At 36.1% G+C, this 10,913-nt stretch overlaps 3 protein-coding genes across 4 annotated transcripts in view; 2 read left to right on the forward strand and 1 right to left on the reverse strand.

The window, feature by feature from the left end:
- The window catches only part of LOC109594110 (otoferlin), a 33,274-nt gene extending 27,109 nt beyond the window's left edge, over nt 1–6,165 (forward strand). Inside the window, exons 16-29 of the mRNA XM_049963544.1 lie at nt 549–665; nt 858–1,010; nt 1,071–1,271; nt 1,662–1,778; nt 2,240–2,648; nt 2,696–3,210; nt 3,268–3,600; nt 3,657–3,791; nt 3,845–4,116; nt 4,376–4,546; nt 4,785–4,988; nt 5,050–5,331; nt 5,391–5,909; nt 5,964–6,165. Of these exons, the coding sequence (XP_049819501.1) occupies nt 549–665; nt 858–1,010; nt 1,071–1,271; nt 1,662–1,778; nt 2,240–2,648; nt 2,696–3,210; nt 3,268–3,600; nt 3,657–3,791; nt 3,845–4,116; nt 4,376–4,546; nt 4,785–4,988; nt 5,050–5,331; nt 5,391–5,909; nt 5,964–6,144 (3,609 nt within the window). The 3' untranslated portion in view covers nt 6,145–6,165. The remainder of the gene's footprint in view (nt 1–548; nt 666–857; nt 1,011–1,070; nt 1,272–1,661; nt 1,779–2,239; nt 2,649–2,695; nt 3,211–3,267; nt 3,601–3,656; nt 3,792–3,844; nt 4,117–4,375; nt 4,547–4,784; nt 4,989–5,049; nt 5,332–5,390; nt 5,910–5,963) is intronic.
- Nucleotides 6,166–6,331: 166 nt separating this feature from the next.
- On the reverse strand, nt 6,332–8,994 carry LOC109594075 (uncharacterized). 2 transcript variants are annotated; one of them, XM_049963546.1, is made up of 3 exons: nt 8,143–8,994; nt 7,875–8,091; nt 6,332–6,671 (listed from the first exon to the last, which is right to left on the reverse strand). In XM_049963546.1, exons 1-3 carry the CDS (start codon nt 8,958–8,960, stop codon nt 6,354–6,356), a joined length of 1,353 nt encoding a protein of 450 aa, XP_049819503.1. In that variant the 5' UTR covers nt 8,961–8,994; the 3' UTR covers nt 6,332–6,353. The 2 variants fall into 2 exon arrangements, with proteins under 2 accessions (XP_049819503.1, XP_019864798.2); XM_020009239.2 differs by lacking the exon at nt 6,332–6,671 and adding an exon at nt 6,882–7,304.
- Nucleotides 8,995–9,536: 542 nt separating this feature from the next.
- Nucleotides 9,537–10,895, forward strand: LOC109594060 (uncharacterized). The gene is made up of 3 exons (XM_020009221.2): nt 9,537–9,560; nt 9,618–9,749; nt 9,801–10,895. Exons 1-3 carry the CDS (start codon nt 9,552–9,554, stop codon nt 10,800–10,802), a joined length of 1,143 nt encoding a protein of 380 aa, XP_019864780.1. The 5' UTR covers nt 9,537–9,551; the 3' UTR covers nt 10,803–10,895.
- The last annotated feature ends 18 nt before the right edge of the window (nt 10,896–10,913 follow it).

Below are 10,913 nucleotides of genomic sequence, written 5' to 3' on the forward strand. Positions count from 1 at the left end.
CTTTCATTCTATCATTAAATATTTACTCGCTCAAATTAATTTATAGACTCAAAACCACAAGGTCAGAATAATACAATTATATTTCCAGAATCAGGCATAGAAATTAATGAAAATTCTGGTTCACAAATGGAAAATTGAACTTGAGCTTTAGAATATTTTTAATTACCCCTATAAATTCCCATCTATAGTGAATAATTTAATAAATGAGGAAATAAAACAAGGGGATTTTTTATTTGGGCAGAAGTTCAGAGAAGAAATTCGAATGATTTCAAACCTAACTGAGGACAGACTCGAAGGCATCGTTGCGCTTGCCAAGATTGGAAATAAGCCGTTGTGTGGGTTTCGTACGTACTAATCAGGAATATAAATCAGTATTTGCGTCCGGAACAAAACAATAAAATCAGGTCAATTTCTGTTCCTAAATGAATTAAACAATTTCATTATTATACATGTTAATAAAACCGAGAACGAAAAGCAAGATAAAGGAGGAGCTTTTTTGAATTAGTGTGTAAATAAGTAATAACTTCCGCCCTTGTATTTTATTACAGGAGAACATCGGCACATCAAGCAGGAATTTACGAGCTCTGGTCACCAAGAGTTCGTTTAAAGAACGATATAAAACAGCGCAGAGTTACTTGCACAAACTCAAATTTCTCACAGAAGACGTAAGTCTCCATGTTAAATTTATAACAAACGTAAATGTTTTAATAACAACTAAGAATTTAATTTTAAATGCATGATAAAATAGAAATATTTTACGGTAGAAAAATCATTTCGATCGAAACACGGAAAACATGTAGCGATAGAAAATGTATTTGCAATTCTGTGTGTTCGCTGCACCGGAATGAACATTTCAGCCTCAACACGCGCTTCCAGACGTTTTCCTCTGGATAATCAGCGGCGGAAAGCGACAGGCATATCAAAGGATTCCCGCTAGGGACATCATCTATTCCATCGTCGACGAGGAATGCGGAAAGGATTGCGGAAAAGTCCAGAACATGTTCCTCAAAGTAAATCATTAATAAATATTAATTAACTAACACATTATTTATACATAAAATGAAAAACAGTTACCAGGAAAAAAGGGAACGGGGCCTAGCGGCTGGACGATCCCCTGTAAACTGCAGATTTACCTGTGGCTGGGGATGTTGAAGCACAAGAAGAACTTCATCAACGGTATACGGAGGGGCTACGAGATCACCCAGGAGATCCGGAACGTCGATCGACCCCGGGCATTGCCGCCATCCATTATTCACTATGTCGACAAACACGTGAGTTTAAACGGTGGTCGAGCGGTTCTTTAAGGGACTTAAATCATTTGACTATATGACTAAGTTTATTGATGTCCGATAACTTATTTATTATTCAACTGGTTATTAGTAATCATATTAAAATTTAATATTAAAATTTTGATTATACCATTAATGTTTAATTAATAATTAATTTAACAGACCAACTTTGATAAACTACTTAACGTAATACCAAACCATCTCACATTTTACACTCACAGTAACCCTTAGACGTTTCTCTTCTCAAGCTATCCTCCACATCCTTCGTTTTAATATGAACGAGCGACGGACGAAAACCACTTAATTAGACTACATAAATGGTGTCTGAGTAATTAGTTATAATTTTAATTATTGATTAATTCGCTGTTTCAGGTGTTTCAACTCAGGGCTCACATTTATCAGGCTCGGTCTCTTATTGGTAGTGATGCTTCTGGACTTTCTGATCCTTTTGCCCGAATTATCGCCGGGGAATTCAGCAAAACCACACAAGTAGATATTATTTTTTTTACAATTTTTAAAGTAGTCTAAATATTTACGTTTTATCTTTCAATATGGCTATAAATATGTCTTTGACCACTTTGTTCCTATAAAGAAACTATTTACAAAATGCGGAAAAGCTGCTTCGTTTATCGCCTTACATTCACGAATATTACTTCAGATAAAACAGTCGCTTTTGTAAAAACATCAAAAGTCAACACAATTAACCCTCAATACGTGGCTGAAATGTTTGTTTAAGCCTTCGTGAAAAAAACATCGTTGGGTATAAATCCGGAGGCTAAACGACTAGAAAATTGATTTTGAATTTCGTTCAACAAAGTTTAAACCGTCAAGTTCGCATATCGTGGTGGAAGCTTTCAAGTTTGACTTTCAAAACTTGTTAAATTGAGTTATTGAAGCTGAAATTAAGGTAAACTGTATCGAAACTGTTTGTTTTCCTTTTGTATACTTAGGTAATTGACGAGACGTTGAGTCCAACTTGGGATGAACTGATGATCTTCAACGAAATCCTAATTTACGGCGAGGCCGAGGAAATAAAACGAGATCCGCCGGCAATAATAATCGAAATCTTCGACCAAGATAAGGTGGGTAAATCGGAATTTATCGGACGTGCTCTCGCGAAGCCGCACGTCAAGTTGTCGGACGAAACATACTCGAAACCCAGATTTCCGCCGTCATTGGAATGGTTTGCGATCAGTCGCGGGACCGATCACGCGGGCGAACTTTTGGCCGCTTTCGAACTACTCGAAATCCCGAACGAAGGTGGGGAATCACTGCCGGGACTACCGCATCCGAAGGAAATTCCAATTTACAAGGACACCGATCCCAAGGATGTTACTCCATTGTTACCGGTTCCGAGAGGTAGATAAGTTTTTGCGTGTTTCGTAATTTAAAATTAATTTTTATAGGTATCAGACCGACACTGGCTCGGTATAGAATCGAAGTTCTGTTCTGGGGTTTGAGAGACCTGAAACGAATCCATCTGTTGACGGTTGACAAACCCCGTGTGGATATCGAGTGTTCCGGCCACATCCTTTCCTCTTCAATCATCCAAAACTACCGCAAAAATCCGAATTTCGTTACTCCCGTGAAGTTTCTCGATCTGGATCTTCCCGAACAAGAATTGTATCGTCCCCCGTTGACGATAAGAGCGGTCGATTGTCGCAGCTTTGGCAGGTACACTCTCGTGGGAACGCATATGATAAATTCGGTGCAAAAATACATTTACCATCCTTACACGAAGAGAGACAGGGAGGCGGACGAAAGAAAAAGGTCGCTGAATCAATTGAAAACGATGGATTGTAATGTGAACGCGAATCTCCAGAGCAATGTGACATTATTGTGCAACGACAAAGAAAAGAGTCCTCTCCTTCCCAAGGATATTTCCGTATCGATCGGTTATGGGACTCACGAAACACCCAAAGTAAGTCGACGAAGTTTCAAAACCCATCAACCTATTAATGAATGAAAATTCCATTAGCCGAAACCAGACGTAAACAAGAAAAGAAAGTACAGCATCGACGACGACGTGGACGACGAAGAGGGAAGCAAGGACTGGTGGACGAAATACTTCGCGTCCGTTGAACGAATGATAGACGAATCGAAGGAGGCCAAAAGAGTAAATCACAATGGTAACTTGTTGAGTTGCGTGGACGACGATCCTCAATCCGGAAACAGTTCAGACAAAAGTCCAGGGAACGAGTACAAGAAGAGGTTTGGGTTTAAAACGGCCGCCACCGCATCCAGATTCGCGGCGAGGATCAGTCCGAAGAGTGTCAGGAAGAGAGCCAAATACAAACCTGTTTTGTGCAACGTAAAACTATACAATTTTATTGGGTTATATTCTGCTTGTACGATAAGAATTTTTAGGTGTTTCCGACTGAACTGGAAGCAAAACCGGAATATAACGAATTTAAAGAGTGGTTACACACTTTCGAACTTTACAGAGGAAAAAAGACTGGCGAAGACTTCGAGGATGAAAGTCGAGTTGTTGGGTACTTTAAGGTTGGTTGCTCAAACATTTATTAACTAACGAATAAAACATTGGTTTGCGTTAGGGGGCAATAAAAGTATACAAGTGGCCGCTTCCAAAAGACATAGAGGACAGAACAATCATGGGTTTTGATCCTCAATTTGGATTTTTCCAAGGTTTACCCTCGAACGATCCTATCAGAGTTTTGGTTAGAGTTTATATTGTCAAAGCCAACGATTTGCATCCGATGGATCTCAATGGTAAAGCCGATCCTTATATTGTTCTTCAGCTGGGGTCCAAACGAATCAGTGATAAAGACAACTACATTTCCAAACAACTCAATCCAATATTTGGAAAGTAAGTTCATTTAAATAATATAATTAAAATTTATAACGTTGAAAAATGAATTAGCTTTTACATTGAAATATTATTTGTTAATTTGTTCACTTCATCACTATGACTTCAACTCTTTTCGTCCTTTGCTTTTATACTATACATTTCCTATATATTTCGATTCATACAAAACACATTCACAAACTAAAACCATTATACGGAACTTTTTAATGGCTCATAAAATACGTATTTTATGATAATGCACTACTCGTTTTTGATTCAGATGTTTCGAAATTGAGGCGACGTTCCCACAGGATTCGCTATTGACGGTGCAAATTTACGATTGGGATTTGGTAGGATCAGACGACATGGTCGGGGAAACGAAAATCGACCTCGAAAACAGATTCTACAGCAGACACCGGGCGACCTGCGGACTTCCAGAAAAATACGAGGAGTTAGTAACATCCATTTCTCTTTCTCCCTTTCATTATATTATCCTTCATCAAAAATTGAATATAAATACGGTGTAGTGTAATTCCGCTGTAACAAGACAAACAGAAAGTCTCAAAGGCCGCATTGTACCAAAAGTTATTGTACACAACCTTCTGAACCAAGTTCTGAGGTTTATAAACTTTATTCTCCCTCATTATTTACTACAATTTGACTCATGTTTAATACATTATTATATATAGGCAAGGTTATAACGCATGGAGAGACGCAATGAAACCGACTCAAATATTGGCCAAACTTTGCAAAGACGCCAAAGTCGAAGTTCCAATTTACAGCGATGGTCAGGTTAAAGTTGGAAAACAAATTTTCTCCATCACCTGCGACGATGTTGACTTTTATAAATCACGCGAAGCGGAAGAACACATGGCTCTTGCAGTCCTTCACAGGTAACGAACGTTAAATGATCCCTTATGAAAAACAGAATATTATAAACCGATTCTTAAATAGGTGGCACGAGTTTCCGAAGATTGGATGCCATTTAGTGCCGGAACACGTAGAAACGCGACCCCTTTACAACCCCGATAAGCCGGGGATCGAACAGGGTAAACTGGAGATGTGGGTCGACATGTTCCCCATGGATATGCCCTTGCCCGGACCACCCTTAGATATTTCGCCCCGAAAACCCAAGAGCTACGAATTACGCGTCATTATCTGGAATACCGACGACGTTGTGCTGGAGGATGATGCGTTCTTTACTGGAGAGAAGATGTCCGATATTTATGTGAAGGGGTGGGTTTTTTGTTGATTCAACTGTTCACCGTTTTATTTGTTTTGATGTCGGTTTTTAGGTGGTTAAAGGGACCAGAAGATTGCCAGTGTACGGACATACATTACAGATCGTTGACCGGCGAGGGCAACTTTAATTGGAGATTTCTGTTTCCATTTGATTACATGGTTGCGGAACAAAAAATCGTAATATCTAGGAAAGAATCGTTGTTTTCTTGGGACGAAACTGAATGCAAAATACCTGCAAGGCTCGAACTGCAAGTCTGGGACGCAGATCATTTTTCCGCAGACGATTTCTTAGGTGCTATAACGTTGGATTTGAACAGATTTCCCAGAGGAGCCAAGTCATCGAAATTGTGCACGCTGAACATGTTAAAGTCTGACGGTTCGGTTCCAATGGTGAATATATTTAAACAGAAGAGAGTGAAAGGTTGGTGGCCGTTTTTCGTTAAAAAGGACAATGAGGAAATGGAACTGACCGGAAAAGTGGAAGCTGAAATTCACCTATTAACCAAAGATGAAGCTGAAAAAATTCCAGTAGGCTTAGGACGAAATGAACCTGATCCACTAGAAAAGCCCAAGTAAATATGATGAACATTTAATAAAATAAAATTCTCATTATTTTATTTTTACAGTCGACCAGATTCTTCATTTATGTGGTTCATGAACCCAATCAAATCGATAAGATACATTTTATGGCACAACTACAAATGGACGATATTAAAAATACTAATCATTTTAGGCTTGGCAATAATAATACTGCTGTTCTTCTATTCAATTCCTGGTTACACCGTGAAAAAGATGATTGGTGCTTAATATACTACTTTTAAATACTTATCAAGTTGCACATACGTCTGGAAAATTAGGAAAAGTTCAGGTTGTGAAGAATCAAAGGCGTAATCAAAATGCACGTAGATTATTTAAGAATTTTAATTAGACCCGTACATTCCATTTTTTCAGACTCAAATATCAGTACAAATTTAATCATTGTAAGATATTTTTTGCTGAACATATTGTATTATAAATTAAACATATTGAGTACAGTCTATGTATTTAATAAAATAATCAATTAAAACTGGAATTTTTTCAACATCAAAATATTGCACCGGATTGACGAAAAAAAGTTCGTTCAAGGTACTCTCTTCGGTGGTAAATTGTTTGTATAAATTTTGAAAGGTAAGTTTGGAAGCCTCATTAGGACTCCTCTTCCTCTCGTGTATTATCACTTCCATTTCATCGGTTGAAGGTAAAATGTTTAAAGTCTGTCTTAAATTATGGTCGTCGAAATGTCTAAAAGGACTACCGCCCTCACCTCTTGCACAGAATGACAAATCCAGTAACAACTACAAATGAACGATATTAAAAATTCTAATCATTTTATGCTTGGCAATAATAATACTGCTGCTCTCCTATTCAATCCCTGGTTACACCGTGAATAAGATGATTGGTACTTAATATACTACTTTTACATACTAATTAAGTTGCACACACGTCTGGAAAATTAGGAAAAGTGCAAGTTGTGAAGAATCAAAGGCGTAATCAAAATGCACGTAGATTATTTAAGAATTTTAATTAGACCCGTACATTCCATTTTTTCACACTCAAATATCAGTATAAATTTTCATTATAAGATATTTTTTGCTGAACATATTGTATTATAAATTAAACGTATTGAGTACAGTATATGTATTTGATAAAATAATCCATTAAAACTGGGATTTTTTCAACAACTCAAAATATTGCACCGGATTGGCGAAAAAAACATCGCTCAAGTTAATCTCTTCGGTGGTAAATTGTTTGTATAAACTTTGAAAGGTAAGTTTACAAGCCTCATTAGGACTTCCCTTCCTCTCGTGTATTATCACTTCCATTTCATCGGTTGAAGGTAATATGTTGTTTAAAGTCCGTCTCAAATTATGGTCGTCGAAATGTCTAAATGGACAACCGCCTTCGTCTCTTGCACAGAGTGACAAATTCTTAAAATAAACGAATATAAAAAAAATATGTTTATATACAAAGAGTATATTTTCTAAAGGTACATTTTATAAATACAATTTTAATAACAGATGGAACATAAACAAACAATGTTGACCACTACTTAACGTTAATGTATTTATTGACTCAAATAGATGTTAACGGTAATTTATTAGCGTAATACTAATTATTTTGGCCTACTCGTTTTGCAGACAACAAAGGTATAAACCAACGGAAATTTTTAAAATTATTAAAATAATAATTATAAATATTACAATCTTAGTTTTGATATGTTTATACTTTATTCAAAGTGTAAATATTATGAGTAGATCGTATGGTAATAGTTTCGGCAAATATTCACTCGTTTTCCCGTCAATATGTTTAATGCAATAAAGAATAATTAACACAAGAGGTTTCCATTGTTGATATAAGATTTTTACTTGGAAACACTCATGTAATAAATAAATAATTTAAAAGGTTTTTTTTGAAGAATCAATATGACATGACATGAATAGTAATAAACATCAAACCATATTTAAATTTATGTCTATGAATATTTTGCATTTTCTTACCTGATAATATTGACAAGTCCTCATTTCATAGTTTTTTCTAGCACCTTCCAAACCATACATGTGTCGTATCCCATAAACATACTTTCTTTCATTTTCTTGCCAACTATGGGTACATGTTGAACAGGATGCATGTTTTTTGGAATATATCAATTCCCAAAACTTTATTGATTCTAACACTGATGCGCCCAAACATTTCAGGAACAAACTAAAATCGTACCTAAAAAGGATAAGTTATTACTTCTATTTTATAACTACAATTTTTTAATACCTTGCATTATGTGAAAGTCTGTTGTTTTTCTTCAGATTTTGAAACAAAGCTTGCATACATAAAGGAAAGAATTTCGATTCGTTTTCGATGTCTTTTATTTTAAATAGTGAACTTTTATTACAATTGGTAAAGTAGTGATTGTTTATTAGACTTAAAACATTTTTAATGCGGGTATCTTGTAAAATGTGAAACACCCCTATTCCATTTTTCATTTCATTTATTGCAAGAATAAGAAATCTATTAAACAAAGCATGAAATAATTTTATTTTGGCACAACAAGGAACTTGTAAATATCCATTTCTTAAAGAAAACTCGTTTTTAGTTAGTAATAGAGGACAAATATTATAATTAATATTAAATAAAATTTGTTTACACTCGGTCTTATTAGAATGTTGCTTCAAATGAACAACATAATTTTTTTCTAACATTTTCGAACATAGTTCTATAAGTGATATAATAAATTGTTTTAAACCATCACTAAATTCTTCACTTTTTAATAACTCCCTGGATTTTTGTGAAAGTTTTTTGATAAAACGCCTAAAATCAGTATCTTCATAACATTCTAATCTTAGTTTTAACAGTTCACACTCCTTATGAATAAAAATGTCTTTGAAGGAAGAGTTGTAGATCGCTTGAATTCTAAATAAAAAATGACCAGTTCTATCTAAACCGCTGTCTTCGATAACACAATCGAAATTTCTGAGGGAAATGTTTTCCAACTGATTTATATTGTCGTATATAGAAAGACGCTGTGTCACACATTCTTCTAATTTATGAAGATTTATCTGTCCTCTGGGTGGTTTTAAGTAAAAAGACATGAATGGATTTGTTATAAAGTTGTTTACAAATATAATAAAGAGGTTAGGTTAGGTAGTTGACAAGGTTGCCAAATTTCCTAATACCATAATTATTTTTTCAAAATGTGTTCAAAGATGTCTCTGATGTATTTAAAATTTTTTACTATATTTTGGTCGGAATATATTTGAAAACAAATAATAAAAATATTGTTATAAAATATATATAAAATTGGTTTTCAAATATACGTTTTAGTAATAGAGAAAAAACTCAAACGAGCGTTGTATAACAAATTTACATATTTTTACGGTCATAAATAATTGATGTTTATATTTTTATTATTATTCCAGAACGAAAACATTCATCATATGGTTTTTAAAATTGCGGTTTTTTACTTTGTTACAAGAACACTTACGTGATATTATAATCTGTACGTCCTTTGAATAATTTAACGATATTAATACAATCTATTAGCGAATATGATTCACAATAATTAACGCTGCTTTTGTATTATCCCCACAATCTGGTTTGTGTACTGACCATGTGATCTTCCAAATATATAAAAAGGAGGTGCTTTAGATTTAGTCAGTATAGTTTTGTGTTGTCTTGCAATCATGTTTAAGGTACACTTATTCTATACTTACTTACAAGTAACAATAAAATAATTGTATTTTTTACAGAATTTATGTTTGGTACTTGCAATTGCGGTGGTAACAGTTAACTGTTTTCCCACTGAAACAAAAGATTCAGTTCCAGCTGTAAACGGTCAACAGCCACAAATCAGTACCTTGCCAGCGACTATTGGACAATTGGTAAGTTTATTTAACAGTAAAAATATATACTTTACTAATTATTTGGTGTAGCCTTCGTCCCAAACAAACCAAAAAGTTCAACCACTTCAACCAGCAAGTCACTCTAACGACGGTCTTTTACTTCAACCCTCCCAAAACCGTCCAGCAAGAGACACTCAAGCGAGTTCCACTACAGGAAAACCCCATTTAATTGGAGGAGACGCCGGAGTATATCACGGACCCCAGGCATCTCAAAGCCAAAACTCACGCCCGGCTAGAGACACGGGATCCGCACCGTCCAGTTCTTCAACTGAAAAACCCCATTTGATCGGAGGAGACGCTGGAGTATACCACGGATCACAGACAGCTCAAAAACGTCCAGCCAGAGACACACAAGAAGCTAGTTCAACAACTAGAAAGCCACAGTTGATTGGTGGAGACGCGGGAGTCTATCATGGACCTCAATCTGCTCAAAATCAAAATTCACGTCCTGCTAGAGATACCGGATCTGCTCCGTCCGGTTCTTCAACTGAAAAACCTCATTTGATCGGAGGAGACGCTGGAGTATACCACGGGGCACAGACAGCTCAAAAACGTCCAGCCAGAGACACACAAGAAGCTAGTTCAACAACTAGAAAGCCACAGTTGATTGGTGGAGACGCGGGAGTCTATCATGGACCTCAATCTGCTCAAAATCAAAATTCACGTCCTGCTAGAGATACCGGATCTGCACCGTCCGGATCTTCAACTGAAAAACCTCATTTGATCGGAGGAGACGCTGGAGTATACCACGGATCCCAAACAGCACAAAAACGTCCAGCTAGAGACACACAAGAAGCCAGTTCGACCACGAGAAAACCTCAGTTGATTGGTGGAGACGCAGGAGTGTACCACGGCCCCCAATCTGGCCAAAATCAAAACTTACGCCCATCTAGAGAAGCTAGCAAAGATTCTGAAACACCCGCTGCTTCTTCTGGCGCTACGTCTGGACAAGTCCAAAAGCAAACTCGTCCAATTAATCCCGCTGTTTTGACCAGAGACGTACCGAAGTCCACAATCAACAAACAAAATTAAAATTAAATCTTGATTAAATAACAATTATTCATTCAGGGATTTTAATAAATGCATGTGAAATGTGTATAAAAATGAATAAAGATTTTGCCAAGATGTAAATGTTTTACTAAC

The sequence above is a fragment of the Aethina tumida genome, chromosome 2 (assembly GCF_024364675.1).
Source record: "Aethina tumida isolate Nest 87 chromosome 2, icAetTumi1.1, whole genome shotgun sequence".
Classification (NCBI taxonomy): Eukaryota; Metazoa; Arthropoda; class Insecta; order Coleoptera; family Nitidulidae; genus Aethina; species Aethina tumida.